Raw genomic sequence first — 27,362 nt, forward strand, 5'->3', positions numbered from 1 at the left:
TCCAGTTTAGCTCCTTCTTGAATTTATAATGACTCTCTTCCACACTTCATCCTTACAATCTCATGTCTAAATCTTACAACAACAATCACTATTCTGCATTAAGAGTTGCATGTTTATTCTAATTAAATAACTATTTATCTGGCCTGTTGGAAATTGTGTCCACCCAGAGTGTTTCCTTGTGAAAGCAGTAACAGTGATTTAACTGCATCAGAATGGTTAAAGATATCCAAAGTAGTGCTGACCAACAAATCTTATTTTCATCATCATTGCAATATGAACATGTGCAATAAACACATCGCAAAAGCCTGAAACAACAAATTTTATTTATGATGGCCAATGGGCACCCAGGGCTAAAGACTGTAGTATTTATTATGAGGCTGCAGCTTCTGCATGCTCTCTGTGTTGGTTCACACACACACACACACACACACACACACGAGCAGAGACAGTGAAGTGAAGATAACTCCATTACTCGAGTTGATGACAACTTCACTCATTACTCTGACTACGTGCTATAAAACCCTCCCTGAGTAAAAATCCAATAGCTCACTTCATCAATACACCTGATCAACAAGGAAAAACATGTAGACAGCAGTATTTTTAATGGCTGCTGTGTTTTACACAAGCACAGCGAGTTAGTTCGGCTACAGCAAACTAAAACTAAAAAGCTAAAACGAAAGCTGTCTTTAGTCTAATTGTTTAGCTTAGTTTGCCACGTAGCTTGTAATTTGGCACATGGTTGTAAAATTTAGCTGCTGCTCCCTCTGCCAGCCGTCACGTTACCTGCAGGCAGTGAATAACAGCAGCAGAGAGAGGAGGAGGAGGACTGCTACAGACGGATGTCTGAGTTTTTCATTCTTTCTAAATGTCACTCAGTATTTTGATGTCAGTGACATTTTAGATTTGCTTCCATTGAGATATTATTGAATGTATATAGTGACTTTGCAGTTGTAAACATTAGTGTTACTGCTCTACAAACATTTAGTTGTATTTCAAATATTCAATTCTAATCCTGTTCTGAATTTAAAAACAATCACGCAGCTATCGCAGATTTTCTCATATATTGCAGCTAATTCAAAGACAATAAAGGTTTCAGGCCAGAGCTTCTGCTATGTGGGCGTCAATTTTCCATTGTAAGTCTAAGTGTTTGACAAATTTGGACTGACAGATGATGTAGGTGAATTTGGAATGAAAAAACACAGAAAAACCCTGGTGTGGTTGTGCTGTCTCACCGAGTTCTGGCTGATGAGCCTGCATCTGAGGGCTCTGCTGCTGTCACTGCATGCTGGTGGTGTTTAGTTCGCTCCAGGTGCTCCATGTAGCTGTGGATCATCTGGAAGGTACAAAACACACAGATTCGTAGAATTTGCAAAACTTCCATGTTACCATCTTTTACATGTTGAATTAAAATCTACTCTTGCATTTTACGTATTAGACTCTCCAAACAGCCTGCACTTATAAAGGGGGATTCAGAAAATGATGTGACGATGTTGCTACAAAACTACAGTAAATGTGATTGTAAATGGTCACGAGTCATTACTATGGTCACTCACATATGAAGTGTCCAGGCACAGCTGTGCCAGTCAGACAGTAAAGGATGTACATGGACCAACAGTGTGTTGGTGACAGCTTTTTAATCAGACTTTCATCTTCTCCATTCAACGTGATTCAGATCAGCAGCTGGCTGCTGAGGCTTGAGAGGTTTGTTTGGACACTGGGGCATCTGTTAGTGATGCATAATGAATAACAGACCAAAGGCGCAGCAGAAACATAATTCATGTTTGGATACTTCATGTTTTAATCCTCTTAAACTATCCCACTCGATTCTGTTTTGTAACTACCTTTGTTTTTCTATTACTTACAGGTCAGCTGTAAAATTATCTCCTCAACCTGTCACTCTGTTTTGTTCTCCCTTTCTATGATTCATTGCTCACCCCTTTTGTATTATTTTATAATTTAACTGCAAATAGTGTATGTTGAGTAGAGTACCAACAAATGACTCATTATAAATTCATTTATATATTTATTGTTTCCTCTTTATATGTTTTCTAAAAGCTAATTAGCATTATGTAGCCACACTCACAGTTAACAGGTGATAAACTTTGCTCCAATGTATCCAAGGCCGACGTCTGGACACTTAAAGGACTTACAGTGCAGATTTGTGAATGCTGCACTAACATCTCCCAATTTAGCCACAGAACTTGGTAGGTGAAGTAGGTCTACAGTATAACTGTATAAGCACATGCACAGATGAACAACACTGCGATGAACATAGCTCAGACCAGCATACCTCAGTGTGTCTCTGATGAAGTGCATTATACTCCTTCTTGAGCTCTGCTTCTCTTTCGTCCAATCTGCTAACTGGATGAAAAAGAGAAACAATTACTTAAAGTACACATAGTGAAACAAGCCATAGGATTGAAGCAAGATTTACTCATAACGACATGGAGCTTTGCCGTATAATGCAAAATATTCAATATGAATTAACTTCTTGCATTTCATGAAGTCTTTGACAAAACATGGACCAAACTGTTCCACTGACAAATGGTTCGGGGGTAGAGCAGTTGCTGCAATAACATCTCAGAGCCAGAAGAGGGCTGCCATGCATCAACAAAGCTCTCCTAAGCTTCACCAAGCAGAAAGCCTTTTTAGGAGCATTACACCTCTCTGAATCACAGACAGCGCTATGAAATCAAACTTTTTTCTTTAGGATTAATGTTGCAACCCAGTTTAAAATCAAACACTCATCTTCATCCACAGCTGATGTCATTTTGAACACAAGTAAACATGATGTAAACATCTAAATCTATGCTGAATGACATAGCAGCTCCTTGGGTCTCTGATTACTGTGATAAATGTTCAGAACATTGCTGCACTTTGTTTGTAATAATGAAAGTCTAATGAACCTAAAAGGTGAAGAATGGAAATGACAATATCTCCTTTATAACGAGGATCGTAGTGAAAAAATGACATACATATACTTTGATGTTCTGTTTATAATATATACATACATTCTAACCAAAAGGAAAACATCCACACACCTATCTATAGATCAACCATCAGCCTCAGTCAAATCCAGTCTGCAACAATGGTAATCCATTTTTTGTGGCTCTCAGGTGACTCAGTTTGCAGTCCTGTTGTTTGTGTTTTCAGACGCCAGCCAAGCAAAATGTCCTCTCACAAAAGGTGGACAGCGACACTATGTCCCTTGCAAATCCGTAAACGTGGCTATACACTGAGCAGCTGCTCATTCACAGGACCGTTCATCCTTCATGCTTGGCCGCACTAGTTTCAAGTCAGAAATAGCCTTTGTATCAGGTGCTCAAGTATAAAATACCTCTGTGATCAATGAAGAGCAACAGTTCAGGCAGCAACTGCATAGAAGGATGGAAACAGTGAATTAGTGTGGTTATGAGAGGGCTGATAGAGGAACTGATGGTTAAAGAGTGGAGCAGAAACACCCGAGGCCTGATACAGAGGTGTGTAGAGTAAAAGGAAGTGATCCTAAAGGAAAGCCCCACATGAAAAGTCTAAAAAAAACCTAAAACACTTACATTTAAGCAATAAGAAGTCCCAGGTAGGGCTGCAACTAATGGTTATTTCCATTACAGATTATAGCAGCAGTTGGGAATTTTAAAAAAATATAACTTTGTCATATTTGCTATAACTGTCACTATATCCTGTAGTGTACCAGCCTCTCATCCTGGTGTTAGAGGTTATCGCAGCTACCTCTGAAGCCTGGGATCCTCTGCCCTGGGACGCAACGGGTTCCTTCTGGTGCCATACGAACTTGTGGGTTTGGTGGCGTCTCCCTCTGACACGAGCAGCAGAGAGACACGAGGAAGGTTTTGCATTTTGTGTTCAGTTGTTGCAGACTGCAGCGTTAATTTGCCACTTATTATTTCAATTAATCAATTAATTATTTGGTCATGTAAAATGTCCCAGAGACATCTTCAAATGTCTTTTTTTTTGTCTGACCAAAAGTCCACCCAAAGATATTCAGATACATGACAAAGAGAAGCAGTAAATCCTCCCAGACCTGAGAAATAGTTTTCGCTACATAAATTACCAAAACTATCAATTGACTATCAAAGTATCTGCTGATGACCATTTAATCAACTAATCGTTTCAGCTCTAGTTGCAAGTTCAAGTCGCTTTCCACTGCCACCCATCCTCCTGAAGTGTAACATTCTATATTGTAAGCCATCCCAAACTAAATCACATCAAGATAACAACATCAGTAAACAGAAACTGAACTTGACAGTGTGTTTGTATACAACAAAGTGTCCTCGGGGTTTATATGGTTAAACTGTGTGTGTGTGTGTGTGTGTGTGTTTCACAGACATGGCCAAACACAGATCACACTGCTGGCAATTTGGTCCACAAACATAATTACAGATGACAAATGAAACTAAAAAAAAATAGAAAAGGAGAAGTGTCACATCACAAGAAATAAAAAGAGGTTTGCTGAGAGCTCTCAAATTTTCCCTAAGCATGTACGTAACTTACGGACCAGCGGCGGTACAAATAAGCAGTCACACACACTGTCAACAGTGCAGTCATGCACACATCATGATGGTTTCTTTTGATACCCTGCAAAGACTACCACACTCTGAGACTTAAGATTACACTGACGTTGGCATGTACAAGGTCTTTCCTACTTCAGACATCATGATCAGTTACTTTTACATCAATGCTTTAGGCATTTAGACATTCTTTTGATCTAGAAACACAGGTGAATGTTACTGAAAAAAATATTTGTTTTCTAGATTAAAACTACAAGCAGGTCAGGGCCTTAGCTCCCTACAATCCTCTTCCACTCCTCCTGATCCTTTTTGGTCTTGGAACACATTTGGTCTACTCTATTACAGCTCATTTAGCAATCTCGGCAGGCAAACACTCACAGTATGTTACTGACTGCCTTTATTCAGTAGGGACATGGGAGTCCATCTGTCCTCTGGCACATCAGGCTAACAAACAGTCACAAGACCTGCAAACTGTCGATGCTGCTCACAGAGTATCTGGTGTGTGTGTGTGTGTGTGTGTGTGTGTGTGTGTGTGTGTGTGTGTGCGCGTGTGTGACTTTCCGATAATAGAGCCAGTTCAGTAAGACCTGCGTCTGTGATAGAGCAGCAATGGACTTACTCTGATCTGCATAGTTTTTAGTTTTCAGCTCTAGGTGACGTGTGTGTGACTCCAATGCCACCAGTCGACACTGCAGATCCTTCTTCTCGCCATCCTGGGAGTCTTCAAAGACAATGTACCTCTGCAGAACAAGACAGGAAATGGAGGGAAAGAACAGAGAACAGAGCATTTATTATCAAAACCCTGAAATGAACATGGTTGAAACTCCCAGTGACGGAAGACATGTTGTGGATTAAACCCTGCATTTGTGTGTGTCAGAGATGACCATCTGCTCTAGCTAACGGTGTTGATACCAGCAGAAAACAGAGAATACAGTGTCTTCTGTCCATAGTGAAGGTCATCTAACCCCCTCTGCACAACAGGTGCACAGTGCCAGCGTCCTACAGCCTTTGTGTGCTCACACACATACACACAGTTTCCTGGGCAAGTTAGTAACAGTCAATATCAGTGTCAAAGTTGTGTTTTCAATCCTCACTCACCTCAGCCCTTTTTCTTAGGGGATGTTGGACTAAGAATGGTTTTCATATCAGGAGGAACTGGACTGACTATTATACAGGGAAGTGGGTGAACACTAAACACCGACAGGCACAATACATGATTATGATGATAAGCATAATATTAATAACCTGTTACGTTACTGATCCCGGGAAGGCACTGGATATCAGCGGTCACTGGTATCAAGAAAACACTTGGGGCTTCAACCCAGCTTCCCAAACTGTCTCTCGCCACTAACAGACCATTCTGCCCAAATCTATTCAATTTAATGCTGCGTCAGCCACTGGTCCATGATGGCAATTTACATTTTGCTTGCGTTTGGACTGGATGAAACTTCAATGAGTGGTGACAGGAATTGGGTCTCTGAAGGGACAAATATCAAGTTAAAGTGAAGAAAAACTAGAACAAAGAAAATGCGGATGTTAAAAATACATGAGTTGCATGACAGTCGCAGTAGTAGATACGGAGGCAAAAAAGAATGAAAATATGTTATGAAACCCTACTCAATGGGTATATTAAGTGTGCAGATATGCACAGCATGCCACATTCCCAAGATATGACTAAATCAACACATTTAATCAGCTGACTTTTAGAACAGTTTTGACTCACAAATGAGAACTAGGCTGCAACTAATTACTTTTTTCATTAGCGACGAACCTGCTAATCATTTTCTCCATTGTTTGAGTAATCATTTGGTCCATAAAATATCAGAAAGACATAAGAGTATACAGACAGGCTAGCATTTCTGCCAGCTCATGTGAGCATGCTAACAGGCTAACAATGCTAACCTGTTGATGTTTAGCCGACGATGGCACCAGCGATGACACTGACAAAATCACTGTAATGTGGGTCGGTCACATCATCATCACGCCATTTCTGCTTGGTAAAAAGGTCAATATCAGCACCAATACCGATCTGAACAACATTCTGATCTATAAAGCTTTGCTGCTAGTGGGGCTAAAATTTGCAAGATTTCACTAGTTCCTGCTTCTTAAATGTGAATTTTTTCTTTTGGTCCGTCGCTCGGACTAAACAAAACATTTGAAAATGTCCCCATGCGCTCAGGAAACAGAGCATTTTTCATTATTTTCTGATTATGAGCCTAGAAAATAATCAGTAGATTCAATGATGATGAAAACAACCTGTAGTTGTAAATTAACTCAAAATATACAGAATAAAATGGTGTGAATCTAAAGTTTACACATACTACGCACTTGCAGCAGAACTTAATAATAAAACTAATGGACAATCCAATAACTACAGGCCCAATGCAAAGTTAAAATTAAACATACAGGCCCATCTATCGGTACCTCAGCTGATCAGCTGAGTCAGGTGTCTGATAACCATGCAGTCTTGTGATGTGGCGCTCACTGGTGATGAGCCCTGGGCTGGGGCTGGATGTCATCTGCAGGGAGATGAGGATCACCTGAGCGCCCTGTAACAAGTAGCCCCTTCTTTGCACGCAGCTCACATTGAGACTGGAGGTGTCTATCAAAAGGTGTTTCTTCAAGATGCTTTTGTGAGCTCTCTTTTAAAAAAAAAAAACCTGAAGGACCTGCTTTTATACTTTTTAAAAACACAATTCATTCATTGATAGGATGAGATGTTTTTGTTGTTGATGTTTGCCTTCAGGCTCTCAAAACTATTTCAGTGTAGAGCACTTGATTTGCAATTAATCATCTTTGAATGTCCTCTTTATCAAGTGGCCTCTAACAAATACAAAGAAGTGAATAGATTTTGCCTTTTTGTGAAATTTGAGTTTGTATTAATGGCTGTGATGTGCATTTAATTTTCTTTCTCTCTCAATAACAAGGGGGTGGGGGGGTATTTGGAGGTTAAGGGTGAGAGACTTGTGGAGGGCCCAGCAGGGTCTGGAAAGCCCAGGGAGCATCTTAAGAACTAAGGTCTTGGTAGTAATGCAGCATTTACCATGTAAATCTACTAAGAGCATTAATATAGCACTGGGCTAGACTACAGAGGGGAGGGTTCATAGTGGGGGGTGCCCACTAATTTGCAATTGTACATAACTACAACACTAAGACAAGCTAAATTACTGGCCTTACTTCTGATCATTTTAAACTGCTGACAGGAAAACGATTTGAAGACATCGCAGCGCTCTCCTTAGATTTAAGCTAATTAACACTATTAAAGACTAGCAAATGTACGGATGACACATGCCGACACCCCCTCCTATATGATTAGAACTGCCGCCAACATCGTCCTCTCTCACTTTGCTGCTCATCATATGACCCAGGAAGGAAGCTTGTGCATATGACAACGCTCCAGAGAATGAGTGTTCCAGCGTTTTAACGTGCACTCTTCCCCCTACGCTACATTTATAATGCTCTCTTTGTCCTCGAGTGCCAACACACACTTACACACACGCAAACACATGTGGCTCCGGGCACAAGTGCATGCACACCCACGCAGACAGGGCTCCACTGTATTGGCACTCAATTGACAGAGAGTGAAATCAACTCCTTTTAGTGTTTTTGGCTGTGGGTTGCTACTGGCTCATTTGGGACAACTGGGGTGTGCAAGGCCTTGGTCATCAGATGCAATAAACTGACTACTACTGCAGTGAGCCTACTAGGATTCCTCCACTATAGTGATGATGGTTAATATTATGGATGGTAACTAGTCATTAGGATTCATCATCTGGGAGCCACACATTGTTTATACAAAGGTCCGTGCCAATTCATCCAGCAGATGTTGAGATATTTTACTGGTCTATGTCGGGTGTATACTAGGATTTTCAAATTCATCTTCAAATATGTCAATGCATCGATTAACTCATGGCTGAGAAGAGGGAATCAGCATGGTTTATACATTCTATATCAATACACAACACATTAGTGACGCTTCCCAGTCAGCTTACTCTCGTTGGATGCTGCGGGTTTCTAATTGGAGATGAGAGGCCATTTACGGTTAAAGCATTGAAATACAGGCAAACATGCCCCTAATACGGGCATACGTGCATTAACAAAGTGCACACTAGCATTGAAAACACTGAAATACAGGCATACACACAGTGAAAACACACACACATGTAAACAAGCACATAGAAAATGTGTACGCTTCATTTCTTTTTCTGCTTGTTTACGCGAAACCTACAATTCTGCGCTTTATAATCTACAACACGCAATGATTGACTTGCAAAATACGATACTCCTTTGTCTTCCTGTTACAATGAAACAACTTCATGGAGCACTGAAATTATTTTACACATACGCACACACACAAACACACAAGTAGCCTGTATCCCTCTGTGTGTGAAGGTGGTGGGTGTGAACATTTTCAATGTGTATGTGTCTGTTTTCAGAGCATGTGTGCCTTTGTATCAGTGTTTTCAGGGCATGCGTGCACATTGTCAATGCGTCTGTCCGTTTTCAGTGTTTTTCCCCTAAACGGCCTCTCATACTGCCCGATTTCCAGTCGGTGACCTTAAGATTATGTCTATAGACCCCTCACGCTACAGGATCATTTGGGATGATAATCTGTTCTGGCCCAGAAATCTGTGAAACTTCTGACCTGCTCTTGGCGCAAGACGGGATCACCAAAGTCATGAGGGTTCATCCTCTGAGCACCATGAAGATCTGTTCCAAATTTCATGGCACTCTACCACAAATGTCAACCTCATGGTGGTGCTAGAGTAAAAACCTAGGGATCACCCAAGTCTGGAGGATTCATCCACTGGAGAGCATGAATGTCTGTACAAAATATCATGACAGTTACTGACATATTTCATTCTGGACCAAAGTGGTGGACCAATCAACAAACGGCTTCATATCATTTGAGGCTTTGCTACAGTAAGTTACCCTATACCACCAATACCCCTGCTCTATCTCGTAATAGATTGCATGTTAATGATCCACGATGATTAATCGGCTGGCATTAAATGTGAATAGACTTTTGCAGGTCAGCAGACTACCCTGACTGGACAAATGAACTGAGGGAAGTGCTGTTTTTCCCCAAGAATTTCCTGCCTTGCCTTTTCCTCTCCTCAGCTGAGACCAACTACTAAGAGGACGTATTCCTCTGGGCTTGGGGCAGCGAAAGGCAGGACTTGGCTCATACAATGTGTTTGTTTGGTAAGATTAATCTGCTTCTTTGCTTCTAGAGTGACTTGTTGCCCAAATAAGAAGCTTAGTAACTGAGTCTGTGCCATGCTACTTTTTTGCCTCCATTGAATAGCCAGTTGCTTTGGTGGTGTGGAGCACATTGATGCTTTCGGTGAGGCAATGATCTCTCAGAGCTTCAGTGCCACACCACAGTAATGAGTGTTCAGCACTGTGGATCTCTCGCCGTTTATTGCTGAACACACCTATCCTCAATTTTCATTACTTAGGAAAGACTTATTGCGTGAATTCACTGATTCTTGGTCTCTCTTGGTCTATCTTGGTTTTACTTGAGCAATTCAGTTGTTATTTTTACCAACTTCAATCCATCCATCCATCGTCAACCGCTTATCCTGTGTACAGGGTCGCGGGGGGCTGGAGCCAATCCCAGCTGACATTGGGCCAAAGGCGGGGTACACCCTGGACAGGTCGCCAGTCCATCGCAGGGCCACACGTAGACAAACAACCACTCACACTCACATCCACACCTAAGGACCCAACTTCAATCACAAACCCAAATTTACAAACAAGAAGCCAGACTTTTCAGAGCTGATTTATGTAAAGCAGTGCATTTCTCTCTCTATAAATCACATATAACAATAATTGTCATTTAACTGACGCTTACTTATAGTGACTTACAATTGCTATTTATGTTAGAGTTCACAAGCCTCTGGAGCAACCAGAGGTTACGTGTCGTGCTCAGGGACACATTGGTAGTTGTTGCAGTGGAACCCTACAAAAACATACACAACTGTTGGTTACTTTTCTTTTTGCTTTTATTTCTTTTAATAAAGTTTGTTTGAAAAATTCGACTTTTGTAGATGACCTATTTAAACCATTATAAAAACAAAATGCAAATATTCCCCTAATCCTTTGCAACACACGCTTGGTCAGACCTAAATCAGTAAACTTGAGTATCAAAAAAGCATTGTTTGAATTGCAGTGTTTCGGTACTGATTTTTAAATAATATCCTTCCCTGTCCAAGTCTGAATACGACAGCTGGTATAGTGAACATCTCTGTTCAAAGACACACTCATGAACTCCCATGGCCATTGAATGCTACATCCTGAATTGTTATTGTTCAATCAAGTTCCAACACAGACACATACAGAAGCTGACTTCTCCTATAGGGAGGAGTCAAGGACGAGACCAATGACATCATCTCAGCATATGAATATTACTCATCACACCAACATGAAAGCTAACTTGTTGCCTCCCTGGCTGAGTAAAGCGCTAGTTATAGGGATGTGGTATTTTACATGCAGCAGCCTGAGGGAACAAGACAAATGTAAGCCCATAACACGGACAACCTTATGTGCACAGGTCTATCCGAAAGCGTTAGCAACATGTTACGACATGACATAAATTATTAACACGCTGCTTTGTGACCTGTTGTGCTTGTCATTCAAGCTTTCAAGTCGGAAAATACTGAGGAGTGGCAAGAACTGCACGTGTACACACATTGTACTGCGATTTCCAAGCAGCACTCACATAAATAAATTACTAAATCCATTATCTTTACCAGTTATGTTGCAGTAAGGCTTGGTCTTTAATATTTAAATCCCCTTTTCCAGTCTAAACCATATTGGCCACCACTAATTAAACTGGGATTAAATGCCTAGAGGCTGGAAAAATAATAAACCAGATTAAGTGCAAAACCACTGCAGTAGTTGAGGGTTGTTAAATATGCTTCATGCTTTTGTATATAATGCCCAAACATGAGGATCAGTGAGAATTAAGAGGAGGAATACTGTGGGTTTGAGCTTTATTGAAGTATAGTTAGTATAAGTACCAAAATACACCTGCAGGAAATTCATTGATTAATAGCTGTGCAGCAATATATCTACTGCAGCGTTTATATTGTGGCTGTTTCATCACAGGATTATTGTAACTACAGATTTGTATATATATTTATTTTGGAATCTTGGACCTCAACTTCTGTTTGGTTTTAGTTTGTTTTCAAGGTGCAGTTTAAGTTTTAGTTTTTATTTCCTGGAAATAACGTGTTTAGATTCTATGTTGTGTGTTTTCTTATAAAGAAGGTTATGTAGTTCTTGAACTTTAAGTCCTGCACACAGTACTGATCATAGGCTGGAAAGAACAAACCATGCATTCAAGTTCTTACTGCATGAGCATGACATAATACATAATTCATGTAATATTCGCACAGCAGTTTTCTTGGTGACTTGTTTCAGATTTTAACCTTGGCAACAGTAACCAAATGATTTCTTATATTCAACTGACTTCAGCGACAATCATTTGACAAAGTACTTTCAAAATGAAAGCATACAAATTTAGCTGCATGTTGCAGATACGTGCAGTCACGGCAAAGTACAGAAACTAGCCTACATGTCCATCACCACCTCGATGGCAAGGACTATGAATATGGGTCCTATTGCAAATGCTTTGTAAAAAAGAACATACCAATAATTGCCAGTATAGCGTTTTAAAGGATTCATTGACCAAATTATTCTTGTCACTGAACTTCTGTGTTCTTCCACAGCACCTTTGTGGATGTGAATGTGTTTAAAACACCATGGCCACTTCTAGTTTGGCATACCTGGTTAAAGCTAAAGCTATTTTCCCTTTAACTTCATTTTAATAGCATTGTAGTTCACACTCTGGTTTAGGTTTGCAATGTTTATGCCAGCTCTCATTTTTATTTACAGTTGTTGATTACTGTAACAGGAGCTACAGTGGATATAAAAAGTTATAACACCCTTATGAAAGGTGCAGGTTTTGAAATGTAAAGACAGAAGTAACAACAATGATGTAAATGTCAGGCTTGTTCCATCTTTAATGATATTCCAACAAACAGAAATCCAGAGAAGAAAAAAAAATGTTTAATACACCCTTATTGCGCATGTCTACACGCTGTCTAGCTGTGTTCAAAGTTAACCAATCAGATTCAAAGCCATGCCTGTATGTAAATAAAACACACACCTGCCACCAATGAAAGTGATTCTCATAAAAAGATCCGTCAGCTGCTGCAAAGAAACTAATTGTTGAAAAGTACCAATCAGGAGAGGGACTTAAAGAATGTCAAAGGCATTGGATGTAGCATCACACATCATCAGTAAATAGAGAAAACGTGGTACCACAGAGACGTGATGCGAGGACGAGGAGAAAAGTTCTCTAGGAGGCTATCAAGAGACCATCAGCAACACTGAAGGAACTGCAGGATTTCTGGCAGGTGCTGGTCTGTCCTCGTATGTGATCCCAATCTACTGTATTCTGCACATGTCTGAGCTATGGGGTGGGTGGCAAAACAGAAATTCTTTCTTACAAAAATGGAACAACCAAGTCAGTGTGAATGATGTCGATGAATACATTCAGTCACCCCCAACCATGTTGGAAAATTCTGAAAGATATGTTTAGCACAAAGCCGATCCAGGTCATCATCCAAGGAACACCATACCGACTGTGAAGTGTGGTGGTGGTGGAAGTGGTAGCATCATGCTATGGGGCTGCTTCTGCAAAGAAGACTGCAAATTCCAAAGTCTACATGTGCAAAGTTAACAAAGACTGGCTGCTGTAATAAATGCATAAAGTGCTTCCTCAAAGTTTTAGCTGGGTGGGGCAGATACATGCAATTTTTCTCTGGATTTTTGTTTGTTGGAAGATCACATTAAAGATGGAGTCTGACATTAAATTGTTGTTACTTCTGTCTTTACATTTCAAAAACCTGCAATTTCATAATGATTTTTTATATCCACTGTACCTTTGCTTGAAAGGGCAACTCGTTACATACCTAACAATAAGCAATGACAGTGGGAAAGCGCACACACCTGTGTAGAGGAGCAATGCTGCCAGTTATGAATTTATGCTATTATAGGCTCCTACAGCAAAACCCTTAGCACTGAGGATCCTACAGCTTTCGTTTCATCAGTGTGCCTGTTGCTACCATCGATTTAACACAGGGTCTGTCCAAACCCTGACTGCACTGTAGTGCTGTAATGTAATAAACAACATAGCAACAGGTGTGTCATTTGGCTTTAATCAAACAAGAGGGCGGTGATGACATGAATGTGAATATGAACACTGAGATTCAAATGATTAGTTGTTGGAGGCGGCAGAGGGCATCCACCTGACAAACAAATCACTGATAGGTTTGCATATCTGAGGCTTGTTGATGTATTATTACAAACAACAGTGGCGCGTTCATGCCGCATTAATTCCCCAAGAGTCGCTGGCATCCATGGTGACATAAACTTGCAGTCAGAGTACAGTGTGTGCTTCAGACATGATATTTTGCCCTGGTACCGAGCAGTCTGTTTTAGCGTTTTCCTTAAACTCAAAGAGGCTGGTCGTTAAGGAAACGCATCCAACCCATCAAGCTGTGATTCTTTTAACAAAATGTAAATTTACAATAGGTTTCTCCGGCAAAATAACCGATGGTGGGCCGTTGCTTCTTATTAACCACCAGTTTAGAAAGAGTACTTTGATTAAAATATGTGCTTTTATGCGAGTCTGTACGTATGCCGAATTAAATAATGGTGTGTGTATTTCATAAAAACTTATAATTCATGATTAATGAGCTATTATGTGTAGTTGATACGCCACGCAAAAGGGAATTGCCAGATTTTGGAATTGGGTTCGGCTTTTAATCTTTCTATACCAAAGCACATAACGTTAATACGAGCCTACAATCTTTAATCCGGGTCATAAATTAGTTTGGCAGTTATGTGGTGAAACCCACCTCTTCCGCGTGTTTTCTCAGTGCCTTCTCTCGTTCATACTGGGTAACGAGTTGCTCGTTGTCTTCCTTCAGCAGCTCCAGCTCCACTTCGTGCTCCTGGTTGACAGCGAACACCGAGTCCAAGTTCTCCAGTACGGCGACGACCAGTGGCATCAGTTCCTTCACCACGTCCTCGTCGTATTTCTCGATAAGCCGTTCAAACTCACGGTATATTGAACTAGCCAGACCCGAGACCCTCTCGGACATCATGGCAGAGTTGCCCGAGTCGTCCTGATACAGGACTACGTCGTCCAGCTCCATTTTCTTGCCTCCACTTGCACTTTATTTCCCAGCTAACGTTAACGTCAATGGGTTAGCCGCAAGCTTCAGCTGGCCAGAGGCTGTCCGCCTTGCTACTTTGAGCGCAACAAAACGGTGTCCCTAAAACATAGCTCGGATGTTGTGTATTGTACAGAAGAGACACTGTACTTTGTGAACAAAGTCTGTATTCCTAAGTCGTCTGGACGGCTGACTTTAAGAGCTTGCTAGCCTCGTAGCTAGCAGTGCTGAAAAGTCTTTACTTGGCTACTGATTAGTTTCCCCGTCCAACAGATGAGCTCCTGCTGCTGCGTTCACGCGCTATCGGTGATGATGAATGCAGTTCAGAGACAGCAAAGTAATAAACTACTGAAAGAATGTCAGATTGTATCTGAATAAAAACCTGAAATACAGAATATCAGATACGTAATTCTGCAAAAAAGTTAAAGGCAAACGTAGACATTAAAGTCGTTACAGTGTTGTAAAAACGGTGAAAGGCTACAGTACTGGAGCACTACCGCCTGGTTAGTTTGTTGTTATTGTTGAAGCTAAGACAATAATTCTGTCCTGTTGCTCATATAGTTGCTGTTATGTGACGTTTAAGGGGCGGGGAGATCAAACCGTATCAACTATATCTTCATTTACAGACTTAAGGGTAATGTGTGTTTATAATCATTTTATGTTCCAATTGTATTTGTCACCTTTAATTACCTCCAGTGACTGGTTTACTACACATTTCCTCCCTATCATTTTCATTCTACAGCTGCAGCACAAAGTAGTTACGAGGGTATGCCATTTGATTTCTTACATAACTTTACAGCCAACAGTACAAATAAGTAGAGCAAACGTTGATATCGTACAGGCTGGCTGTACTGGACACTACCATGCCAGAGTTTAGAAATAGGAGCTTACGAGGATCCCTTAAAGAGGTCATGTGTTGGTGACGGGACGTCGCGGGTACGTCACGTGCTAAACAGAGTTGATGAAGTATAGAGTTACATCTGCAACTAATCCATAGTGATCTATTGATTGGAAACATTTCATTATTATTTACACCCCTCTCACCATTGACAGATATGACTTTAGTTAAGGGATTAATACAAATTTTTAGCCTTATACCTTTTCACTTAAAATGTATTTCACGTGCATTCAGATCGCAGGTTGATGTTTCTGAGGTTAAGGACCACTTGTGTTTCTTCTATTTAAAAAAATAAAATAAACCAAAGGATGGGGGAGTGTACTTCACAAAAGCTTTTATTTGCATCAATGAGTCCAATGCATTCTGTTGATGATGTGAAATAGTTATTCAGGCATCAGTTGACTCAAACTTTAATATTATACATTACCTGAAAAAAACAAAAGAGACCTAATATCCATGGCAAGTAAACAGGTTCCCATAAAATGTGTTAAGTACAATCTTTCTACCCCTTATATCTATCTTTTTTTTTTTTTTGCCAAACACCATGCACTATTCAACCTGCATTGTAGAAAATGCAGGAAAAACAATAACTTACTGTAAACACCAAACACTGCACTCATCACTGTCTTTCACTGTAAAGCAATTCTGTTGACTCGTTTTTCCTGTAATGCATAGGCACTGTTCACCCTGATGTCTTAAGACATTAAAACACAAGACAGACTAACCACAGTCACTATACAATCAAGACAGAATGCTTCAGGCCCCTCTATCCTCACATCCTGGATCAGCCCTCCCCACACAGAAGGAAGACAACATCTGACCCTTTCAGTGACCAGGGGGCGGCCTCTACCAGCCACACAGCACTCACACAAACAAAAAATGTAGAACATCGACCTTACAGAAAAACTGCAGCGCTGTCAAATATTGTACACAATGCACATTCAAATATCATGGCATAAAGTTGCTCATGGAGTAACTCAGATTGAAATTAAACAAATCATTTGAATTAAATAATTAAAAGTGCAATTATAACAAAGTATGTGTGCTCCAACGGGTTAACGAATCCGGTTCATTCATGTAGATCACAACAGGGAAATCTCTACGGTTTCATGTCTTCCATTACAATCCACTGTGTCCAAATGTCTCCCGTTAGAAAAGGGGCTTTAGGATCAAGCCTTCAAACAAGATGTAAATGAAGGGCATGAAGTATTTGAAATATTCCAGGATCAGGCGTGGTAAAAATCAAATACATTACATACAAACAAAAGTGGGCTTAAAATACTGTAGAGTCTGGGAGCACAGACATCAGGAGTCCGTCTCTACGGTACTTTTCAGATATTATTTTGCTGGCTACTGTTCACAGACGACGGGCAGAGAGAGAAGGGCTTGTCACTGGTCAGACTGCAGAGTGCTCGGAGTACAACGTCGGGCATGTGATCTGCAAGCATCCTGGGACTGATCAAAACACTCCGGAACGCCATTTCATTGGACCAGTCTGCACGGTAGCGGACCTGGGAAAAACAGGATCTGAAAGAAAAGACAGTAGAAATTTGTTGGCAACTAACATTCATTTCTGCTCATTCAAGCCTGACAGCTCTTTCCACCTGGGACTGATTCACATCTGATAGTCAGGTTGAACAACACAATACATCCAGTTACCCGTCAGGTACACCTAGCTAAAACTAAAACAGTCTAATACAACAGTCCTGCAATAAATCATATCTTCATGGAGGTATTTATGTTCGTCTCTCAGAAACTCAAGACCAAACTGCCTTCTCCAACGAGCAGTCAGTCCAAAACGAGGTGAAAGCTATTCTCTCCCAAAAAGCAACTTAGTTGCAGTGTTTCAGAGAGCAAGACAGAGGTGAAATGATGTCAAGACGGCAAGCTGTTGGTATCAAGTAGGATGATATATTCGGAGGGCAATACTTGTCAGCTGGTGATTGAAAAGGTGGAGAAGAGCGATGGTGGAGAGTATTATTATTATTATTATCATAATAGTCAGTAATAAACTGTTTTAGAGAGGCGCTGATTCAACTTTATGGTAATTTTGGAGGCTGTAATTTGTGGTGCTGTTAAATTGTATTGCGTTTGCGACAGGTGTTTCTATTAAACCATATCCTCCAAAATGAATGATGAAAAAAATAAATCACACAGTTGAATCAAAACCTCTCTAAAACCTAGTGATGCACCGATCCGACACTAAAATTGCATATCGGCCCAATACTGACACTCAAATAGCTCGATTGTGTATCAGTGACAAGTGGGCCATCTATGGGACGCGAATCGAGGAGGATGGGTGGAGAGCTAACGTAGGAAGCAATGTTTAAGTCAAGACTGATGTTGCCTAACTCAGAAAAGAATGATTCCCAGTCTCTTCCTCACACGGAGGAATACAGCTTATACATTATACACTGCTATCGGATCAATACTCGGCTTGTTACCCAAAGCTGAGGTATTGGTGTCGGTATCAGGACTGAAAAAGTCAGAGTGGTGCATCCCTACTAAATCCTTCATTAAAAGATAGGAGTTAGTGCAGGACTGTTGTATTAGACTGCATTAGCTTTGTACCTAATAAACTGGCAACCGAGTGTAGGTGTTGTTCATGTGACTGCTCCAAAGTAGTAGCTGAAATACTGAAACTGAAAGGGTTTGAAGTGGCAGTCCAAGTGTAAGCACTGAAAGCAGATTCATGTGGAAATGAATATGGACAGTCGACAGACCTCCGTGACGGCCCATCTTCTGTGATATGCAGAACGCGTCCAGGCAGGAAGAGAGGTAAGTGTGCAGCTGTGTGGGCAGGCGAGTCATCTGACGCCAGGCTCTGATAGGATGATGAGTGGCGAATAATCAGTGACTCCTCCCCCAACAGTGGCTGGCTGAGCTCCTCCTCCCTCCTGTCGTCCATCTCAGTAGGGAAGTCATCTGGGTCTCCTCCGAAGAGCTCGTACCAACATCCTCGCAGCAGGATGCGGTACTGGAACACGCACAGAAAAATATTTGAAATGAATGATTGTGACTGAAGATATTAAGAGATGATATCAAGATGGAAAACTACGCCAATGTCAGTGCTGTGAATTGTCCTTACCTTAGGCTTATTGCAGTTGGAAACTATTTTAAGGATCCGTTTTTTCAGATCCACCATATTGGGAATGCTCAATCTGTACAAAAAGAATGATAGCACATTGATCAGGGCTGGGTATCCTTTAAAATTTTACAATACCAGTCCCCTTAAAGTGATACCAATACCAATTGAGTACTTCATTCAATACCTTTCATAAAATAACACCTGCTGACATGTCACCTAATTGGTAGCTTATTTTTATTCTTTTTATGGGTAAGCAAGGTTATCTATATTATTTTTTTCTTGTTTCAAATAACTGCTACATAAAAAGTACTGGGAAATTGTATCACATCGCTCCCCATCCTAATTAGGTCATCCTCACTAATAGTATTAGCCTATAAAGGGGAAAGGCTGCAGCTTGGGAGTTATTTTATATTTGAATGAGAGAAGAGTGAAATAGTTTAGTGACCAAATAAGTTGTGGGAAACAAATTTAAGGTATTTTTTTGATAATTGTGTTGAAAGTAAACAACGGAAGATTATTTTATTAACTTTCAAATCAATAAACTGAATTGAAAGATCTCCCTCCGCGAGTGCTTTTTAGTGGTGAGCCGCAAACCTCAGAAAACGCAACAGTCACAAGAATAAAACGAGAAAGCAGTCTGTTTAAACAAGTCACTGAACTACACCAAAGATACAAACCGAGGAATAGAGAGGGTGTACGTCTAGCCGATCAAACTAACTACACGTGAAGCAGCAAAACAACAGTTTTTATAGAGTTTATGGTGCAGGCATTTAGGGGAAAAAAAAGGTGTGTTCTTCTTATTCTTTCGGTGTGTTGCTTGCGTGTTTGTCTGCAAGAAAAACCATGCAAATAGTAATTTTTTGCCACGATCTGTTTACAAAAAGTAGGCCTAGGTATCGATTGAAGTACTGGTTTGACTGGAGACGTTTCGGTTCTACTCGATAGCGGGCTGTTTCAAAGTAGCATTGATTAAAAGAAAGAGGGAATACTGCAAAAAAAAAAAACACAACTTATAAAGAACAGAGGGGAAAGGAGCGTGAGTGTTGCACTTGTTTTCTCCTCCTCTGTGCCTGTAATAACAGGCCAGAGCCAATTATAGTCTCCATCACACAGAAGTCTATAATAGTCTGAGCAACACAACACATTTATACTGGCTTATTCTATCATGTAAAGGGCTCATTTCACAGAAAGAATGTGGTCTCAATCACAAATGTAAAATGCAAGTCTCTTTCAAAAACAATTCAAGGCACACTGTAGGGTTTGTGCAAAATGAAAATGCCTTTATTGTAAAAGCTAATACGAATTGAAAAACGCGTTGCGACAGACATGAGTCTTCATCAGAGTCACTGTCAACAGTTTCTTACACACCTATATTGTGTTAAACTACTGCATTAAGCGGGAGGAGGGTTCTCTATGGTGGAAGCCTACTGGTCAAAAACGAGCAAGTGATACAACATCAGTAGAAGGGAGAAGAAAGAAGAAGAGGGAAGAAAATTTATATTGGCCTTTTAAAGATGAGTCTGTAGCGCAGCAAACACACAAACATACTTTCAGTGAATAATGTCACAACAAACCAAACTGCTGCAAGGATCTAACCAGTAACCACATACATTATTTATTCATCATGAATTGTAACTTTGATTAAACAATATGTTCCAACGGCTGTTAAGAACATACAGTAAACAAGCTGCGTCTTACCTGGGAACCAGGTCCTTTCCCAGCACAACCGAGACCACAAAGTCCTTGGAGTAATCAGCTAAAGATTTACTGTACAGAACAGAGAACCCTGTTACTATCAAAAGCTGTGTCCAGTAATTCACAGTACAGATGTTTGAGAACATATTTTAAGTCAGACCCATGAAATCATACATGTGACAATAAGGGTCAGTTTTTAATATACTGGTTATTTCAGATTGTCGAAGTAAGATATTCCATAACTTTGAAAGTAAATTTTAACACTATTATACATCTTGATTTTACTGTTATGTCTATTAACAAAAAGTAGAACATTTGTCTATGACTTTTTCCTTAAAATAAATGATTGGGTGGCTCGGCAGCATTTTGCACAAGAAGTAACATTTCTACTTCAAGGCCAAGGACTGAGCTCTGGTCTGTCCCTCTTTGTGCTTGCCAGTGTTACTGAATGGTCTTCTTACCTCAGGAGTCCCCCTGGTGGAGAGAATGAGTAGCACTGCAGGGTGGGGAAGGAATTGCGCAAGAGGATAGCTAGCAGTGAAGCTGTGCCAGCACCCAGACTGTGGCCAGTGATGACCAGTTTATACTCCTACAAACACAGGAACATGCAAACACATTGCATACAGATTTATTCATGATAATTTACCCCTGCAAAGTTTGTTATTTTGTGACAATAAATGGTCTAAAATATATCACACGACACAACAAATATAAGTTCATGATACAAAAATGTAATAAAAGAGCATGCCAAGGAAAGTCAGCCTCAAATGGCATAGAAGTCTGGTTGGCTTCAAATGGACATACTAGCTCACACTGTAAAAATATCGAGAGAATTATATTCTTCGTGTAGAATGCCCTAAAACTACACTGTACCTTTGAAACCTCACTGGACACACCTATTATACATGCCTATTGTCCGTTGGTTTTGGCTAATGGAAGAGTACTGTGTTTTGTTATCAGAGGGGAAATGCAAATCAGCATTGGGTTTTTTCCCCCCTGCCTCAATTATACCATCTCTGTAAACCTGTCCCATTGATAACGTGATCCTGCTGCTTCCAAAAAGGGTTAGCCAGCTAGGATGTAACTGAAATAAATACAACAATGCTGCAGCTGAAATGTCGTTTCTGATGCTGGCTACACTTCTTACCGGTGCGATGGAGAAAGCCTGGTTCAGGATGCCATCATTAACCAACTTCTTGTAGATATAGCCCGCCGCCTGGGACATGCCCTGCAGTCACAGACATAGATGCATTCACCTCTTGGAAAACACACACCTTAGATAATAAACCCCCCTACCTGAGACTGGTGGATGCTAGTACTGTGTTTAAATGGACAATCACCTTGTGAGCGTAGCAGGCTCCAGACACTCCTTCAATAGCCAGGTTCTCACATTCAGCAGACAGGTCTGTCAGGACATCCTGCAGGACAGACACGGCGTGAGATAAACATTAAACTGGGAAACTGATTACAGATCAGAGCCCGTGTCAGGGGTGGTGATGATCGCACAGTGGATAAGACACATGACTTTGGTGTGAGAGACCCGGGTTCAAATCCACTGACACCAATGTGTCACTGAGCTTAACTTAACCCCTAGATGCTCCAAAGGCGTGAAACCTGTGATATAGCAATTGTAAGTCGCTTTGGGTAAAAGCATCAGCTAAATGAATAAATGTCAAAGGCAAAAGTGAAGGGCGAGTATTTTTGGGGTGCTGAACAAAATCCTGTGTTCAGAATCAATGTTAGGGCAAATGTTTCAGACTCGTGGACAAACATAAGCAGAAAGAGTGTAATATACTTCAGCCACTCTTTATATGTGTAGACATGGGTTAGTACTCTCATACACTGCAGGGATGGAAATTAACTTTTTGGCTTTTGTGGGATCAATATTTTTTTTATACAATGGATCAATCTCCTTGATCTCTGGGAAGGACAGCAGGACCATTAGAAGATCTGACAGCGTGTCAGACACTGACTGGACCGCCAACTACCTGCTAAAAGCTAAAAACCCTCCTAGTACAACGTTTGTAATTAGCTCCTAACACTAGCAGCTTTCACGCTGCCTTATTTCACGGAAGTATTGCGCCAATCTGCCGGCTTGCTGCACTTTATGAAAGGTATGGAGCAGATTTTATTTGCCTCTGAGCAGGGAAAGTTGGTGACAGACACGAGACAGAAAGACGGAGCGATCTTAACCCACCCCTTAAAAATCTAATCCAATCAAACCACCACACAAGTAACATGAAAAGAACATCAACAACAACCAAAGAACGCCTCTAATCCGTGTGTTACACGATTTTAGATACCTTGATACATCGGGGACCAATTTAAGTGCGACACACAACCATCAAGAACGCCGGTTCCCTGCTAATGACCTATAAATAGAAATTATATGCCGAATATATTTATCCGCCAATGTGGTAGATAGCCTTCCAACATTTGACCGACAAAAAGGAAAATCCAGCCGCATTTGGCAGATGGTGGGTTAATTGTTAATTTCCATTCCTGATACACTGGCCCCTCACTAACCCGCTACACTCTCACTTCCTACTTTGTCTTCTTTTTCTAGACAAGCGCTAATTTTAATCTCTTTTGAGTTGTTTATGACATCAGATGTACAACCAACTGGTACTTATATTTATCAGTTTCCATAAACGCTCTTCTATCAGTTACCAAGTCAGTTATACAAACAGGGAAGTGATTCTGAACATTAAGAGGAAATGGGAGGATGACATCAAGCGTTACACACAGCTGTTGTACAGAACAGTTTTTTTTAAATTAAAAGGAAATGCAAATGAACAGTCTAATAACACAGAATATATTGAAATAAAAAGGAGATAATAAAAGATACATACTGTATAAGTAAAATAAAGTTCCCAACTCACCCTCAGTGACAGTGTTCCTCTGACAGCCACCAGAACAGCCTCCCTCTTATGATCCAGAGCCACGAAGAAGGGGATCTCATAGATCTGCAACAAACCCCGCTTGCTTACATGATTAACAGAATTTGGACGAGCAGTTTGAATCACTGAGACCGCTGGACAGGTGCCGAGCGTTAACAAAAATTTGTGGGAAACTATGAACAAATTCCTGACAGAGGCAACTAGTGAAAGTTCTACCTGGTTGTGGAAGCTGACATGGATGAAGTCTCTGTACTGCAAACCAGTGCTGTGCAGGATGGATGAAAAATGACAGCCGAGGTGGTCTCCCCCGACGATGTCATACTCGGCCGCACGACTCCTACAGCTGGTACACACAAACACACACTTTGATTTGGGCTGCCTAACAAACTGGGTCTCAACGATCCCAACACAAAGGCAACCTGAGACTCATTATTTTAAGTAAATGTAAATGCTCCGTACTTGTATAGCGCCTTTCTAGTCTTTTCGATCACTCAAAGTGCTTTTACACTACATCTGCATTCACCATTCACACACATTCACTGAGCTTGTCAGTCACTTAGGCTCAGTGAGCCAAACAGAAACTAACATTAGCCACCAAGAGGCAATTTGGGGTTCAGTACCCAAGGATACATCGACATGCAGCCTGGAGGAGCGCCGACCACCGACCTTCTGATTAATGGACAACCCGCTCTACCCCTGAGACACAGCCGCCCAAGTAAGTAATCAGTTTTATTGAGTGAAAATATCTAAAAATCCAGTTTATGATACATTTTTTTCTCTTACTCAGATGACTCCAACATTTGGCTTTGGATGTCTCTGCAGCACTCTATATACAGAAGAAACCTTTTGCGTAACAAAGGCATCATAGTGAGCAGCTGTTAAGCTAACCTGACCTGTCTTGTGATCCCAGTGACTCGGATAAGTAAAGAGTACATCTTACCAGTCTCCACTGAGTTTGCAGGGCCCTGTAAGGGGGTTGGAGTAAATGTACAAGGGCCAGCCATATGCTGCAGCAGCGAACCGCATACAGTGAGCTGCTTTCTCCAACTCCGTCTCCAAATCTTCTCCCTTCAAACGGTAGACGTTTGGTTTATCAAATATTCTTGCCTGCTCCGAGGTCAGACTCTATTGTACTGACTGACTGTACTTACGATGGGAGAGGAAGGGCTGTGAGGGACTATGACTTCAGGGTCTCTGCTTTGCTCCATCTTATCCTGCTCCTGGTGCAGCAGAGCCAAACCAGCTGCTATGTCACTGGGTACAAGGTCTGTGTCCTGCCACACACACACACAAACACACTAACACTATACAGGGAAGCATCTCACAGTGGGTTTTGTGGCAGTATCACATCACTAGACAGCTATTGTATATTTCACACCACACAATTTGCTTTAGTCTTGCTTGATGTATTCTCCTATTTAATCTGACTTAACACAGTTTGCACAAACCCTACCAGATGTTAAGGAAGACACAGACAAAGGAAGACATAACGTTCCTTACAGAGAAGAATCCGCTGACGAGCTGTGCAATGCTGGAGAATGCTGCTCGGTGGCTTTCGTCCTGCGGCAGACAACAGCACAGCAGCCGCAGCCTGTTCTCCCACACCTTGACGGCCAGGGAGCGAGCTGTGGATAGGAACTGGGAGCCCTCGCTGCTCTCCATGTCTCGGACTCCCAGTGGCTCCATGGCAGCAGGCTGAGGATGGCGGTTGCCCAGTGGGTCAAACACAAATACCACGCCCAAAGCAGTGAACAACAGGATGATCCAGCTGTTGTGACGCAGAAAGAACATTACTGGATCAACACGCCTCTTTGACAAATTATAAAATGATGAAACTGTGAACTCACAAGCCCAAACAACCTACCTGGCGATCACTGCTGCGATGACAGCACCTACTGTCGCACGGTCGCAGCCTTGGCTGTCATCAGACACCCAGACAGCTCCCAGGCAGGCCCACGCCAGCTCAGGGATGTACAGGAGTGCACGCAGGTACACCAGTGCAGGGATGGAGCGCCGTGGGCCGGGGTTTGTAATAGTCCCTGAGAAACAATCATAGATATCTTTTTAATCACCAAAAATGGACCTGTTCTTTGCACTTGTTACAGGTGAACGTTTAATGAGCTGCAATACATTGGAAGATGATGTGACAAAGGGTGACTAAACTAATGGTTAGAATTTGTCCCATCATTGCTAAACCATTTATAATTGTTTTCAATATAAAGTATGGCATGTGTGTACATGTTGTGTAGTTGAGTAATGCAGCAACTGTCGTGCCAACTTCCTGCACTGCACATTGCAGAATAACCTGGATTTTGACACAATTGCTAAAGCATTATTATCCTGTGACACACCTACCCACCCCCCACAAAAGGTTCTTCATGTGTAGTTTTCTTTATATATTAAACTCACAGAATCTTAAGGTCGGAGACAGGAGTCCTAATCAACAACAAGTGATTTACCTTGGGCACTGACGTAAACAATAGCACAGAGTGAGAGGATGATGAGCCCGAGCACAACCAACAGTCCAATCAGATAGCTGTGCAGAACTCCTCTCCCATTACAATCAAAATTACCCTTGTGGTAAGTGAACAGGATCATGGTGCCAATCCACCTATGGAGAAAGTAGCAGCAGAGAGTGATAAGAGCAGAGTCAATGAAAGATATCATTAAGTCTAACTAGCTGGATGTTGGGTGGCACAAGTCATCCTGGACATCCATGAAGGTAAACAGCATACCACAGCACACGGACGAACAGTTCAAAGCAGCCGGGGAAAACAAGGTCGTCACTGGCGATCCCCCACCGTCGACCAAACACCACGATTCCAGGCATTTTGTAGGTAACCACGTCCAAATATTTCACTGACGGTAATTTCTCACCCCTGTAAGGTGGACGGGATTCTCTTGAATGAGGGACACTTGAAGTGATGCATGACTTCACTGCCAAAGCAGCAACACCGGCTGGCAACGACCTTTACCCATTGTTGTCACATCCTTTTTTCCGACGTTGTGAAATGGCCCAAATGATTTTTGCCTAACAATGTGAGCTAGCTAACGTTACACGCTAACGTTAAGCGGAGCATTAAAACACATGCGCGTGTATAATCTAAAATCACCTACTTTAACATTAGTCAGGAGCGCCCAAGTTATATATTTGATGTCAAATATAATGTCGCGGTTTGCGACCTGTCAACGCGTTGCCTGACTATTACACAATGCTAATGCGGTGAACGCCAGCTAGCAGAATCGATAGCTTCTAACATTAGCAATTTAGCTAAAAATACTCTAAAGCTATTCCGAGATAATGATAGCTTACGCAATACTACATGACAACACCACTACTGTATCGCTAGTAATATACCAACATCTTTCATTAGAACTAACGTTTTCTATAACGTTAATTATCATACGTTTGACGTTAGGTGACATAAAACATAGTAAACTGTACAAAGCTGGTTTGTTTTCTATTGCTCGAAATCTAGCAGTGTACGCCTGCAAATATTACCCTACTGCAACACCACGTTGAAGTTAGCTTCCGATTCATAGCTTCCGAATCGGCAGTTAAGGGGAAAGTTAAGGGAAAGCTTTAACGCTGTCTGAAACACTTTTTTAGATTTGAAAAAACGTTATTTTATTAGTGAAAATGAAAAAAGCACAAAAATCGCACTTTATAGTATTTTCACAAATTGAATAAAGGTTTCACAAATCTGAAACTGTGTTTGGTTGAAACCTTAGACTCTAGATTTGAGAGCTCTAGGTATAATGGTTCGGTTTGGATCTGGACCTGGTCTAATGTGGTCTGCATTAGGAGAAAAAGCAGTGAAATTGCCCTTTTTACTGCAACAGAGACCATTATACAAGAGTTCCGCTTTTTCTTATACATTTTTTATCCAGTCTGTGATAATAGCAAATTATAATGGGCGGTTCGTACTCCTCTCATCCTAAATGTAACTATACTGTAATTATTTCTACTAAACTAAAAGTCTGTCGAGTGGAAATTATTTTATA

The 27,362-nt window shown here is 41.1% G+C and overlaps 2 protein-coding genes across 4 annotated transcripts in view; both read right to left on the reverse strand.

The window, feature by feature from the left end:
* The window catches only part of spag9b (sperm associated antigen 9b), a 38,527-nt gene extending 23,253 nt beyond the window's left edge, over nucleotides 1-15,274 (reverse strand). For 2 of the 3 annotated variants that reach the window (XM_038735431.1, XM_038735432.1), the window contains exons 1-4: nucleotides 14,459-15,274; nucleotides 5,146-5,266; nucleotides 2,291-2,361; nucleotides 1,233-1,333 (exon numbers count right to left, since the gene is read on the reverse strand). In XM_038735431.1, the coding sequence (XP_038591359.1) occupies nucleotides 1,233-1,333; nucleotides 2,291-2,361; nucleotides 5,146-5,266; nucleotides 14,459-14,758 (593 nt within the window). In that variant the 5' untranslated portion in view covers nucleotides 14,759-15,274. Of the gene's footprint in view, nucleotides 1-1,232; nucleotides 1,334-2,290; nucleotides 2,362-3,041; nucleotides 3,178-5,145; nucleotides 5,267-14,458 lie in introns of those variants that run through there. The other variant, XM_038735434.1, reaches the window with a different exon arrangement.
* A 717-nt stretch (nucleotides 15,275-15,991) lies between these two features.
* daglb (diacylglycerol lipase, beta) lies at nucleotides 15,992-26,898 on the reverse strand. Its single transcript, XM_038735435.1, has 15 exons — nucleotides 26,093-26,898; nucleotides 25,817-25,968; nucleotides 25,222-25,396; nucleotides 24,858-25,125; nucleotides 24,509-24,631; nucleotides 24,298-24,425; nucleotides 23,574-23,700; nucleotides 23,340-23,423; nucleotides 21,798-21,875; nucleotides 21,605-21,685; nucleotides 20,919-21,046; nucleotides 20,461-20,529; nucleotides 18,763-18,835; nucleotides 18,398-18,651; nucleotides 15,992-17,201 (listed from the first exon to the last, which is right to left on the reverse strand). Exons 1-15 carry the CDS (start codon nucleotides 26,185-26,187, stop codon nucleotides 17,006-17,008), a joined length of 2,031 nt encoding a protein of 676 aa, XP_038591363.1. The 5' UTR covers nucleotides 26,188-26,898; the 3' UTR covers nucleotides 15,992-17,005.
* Nucleotides 26,899-27,362: the final 464 nt, after the last annotated feature.

This window comes from Micropterus salmoides, unplaced genomic scaffold (assembly GCF_014851395.1).
Source record: "Micropterus salmoides isolate LMB-PRFRI ecotype aquatic unplaced genomic scaffold, ASM1485139v1 Ms_hic_scaffold_21, whole genome shotgun sequence".
Taxonomy (NCBI): Eukaryota; Metazoa; Chordata; class Actinopteri; order Centrarchiformes; family Centrarchidae; genus Micropterus; species Micropterus salmoides.

Bases quoted from the DNA above. Each gene is read 5' to 3' on its own strand.
- daglb (XM_038735435.1), bottom strand. From the start codon at position 26,187: ATGCCTGGAATCGTGGTGTTTGGTCGACGGTGGGGGATCGCCAGTGAC. The intron at 20,530-20,918 runs GTAAGAAGACCA...TGTTCTGTACAG, and splicing joins CCACCAGGGGGACTCCTGAG to TAAATCTTTAGCTGATTACT. The intron at 18,836-20,460 runs GTAAGACGCAGC...CTTTTTGTACAG, and splicing joins GGAAAGGACCTGGTTCCCAG to ATTGAGCATTCCCAATATGG.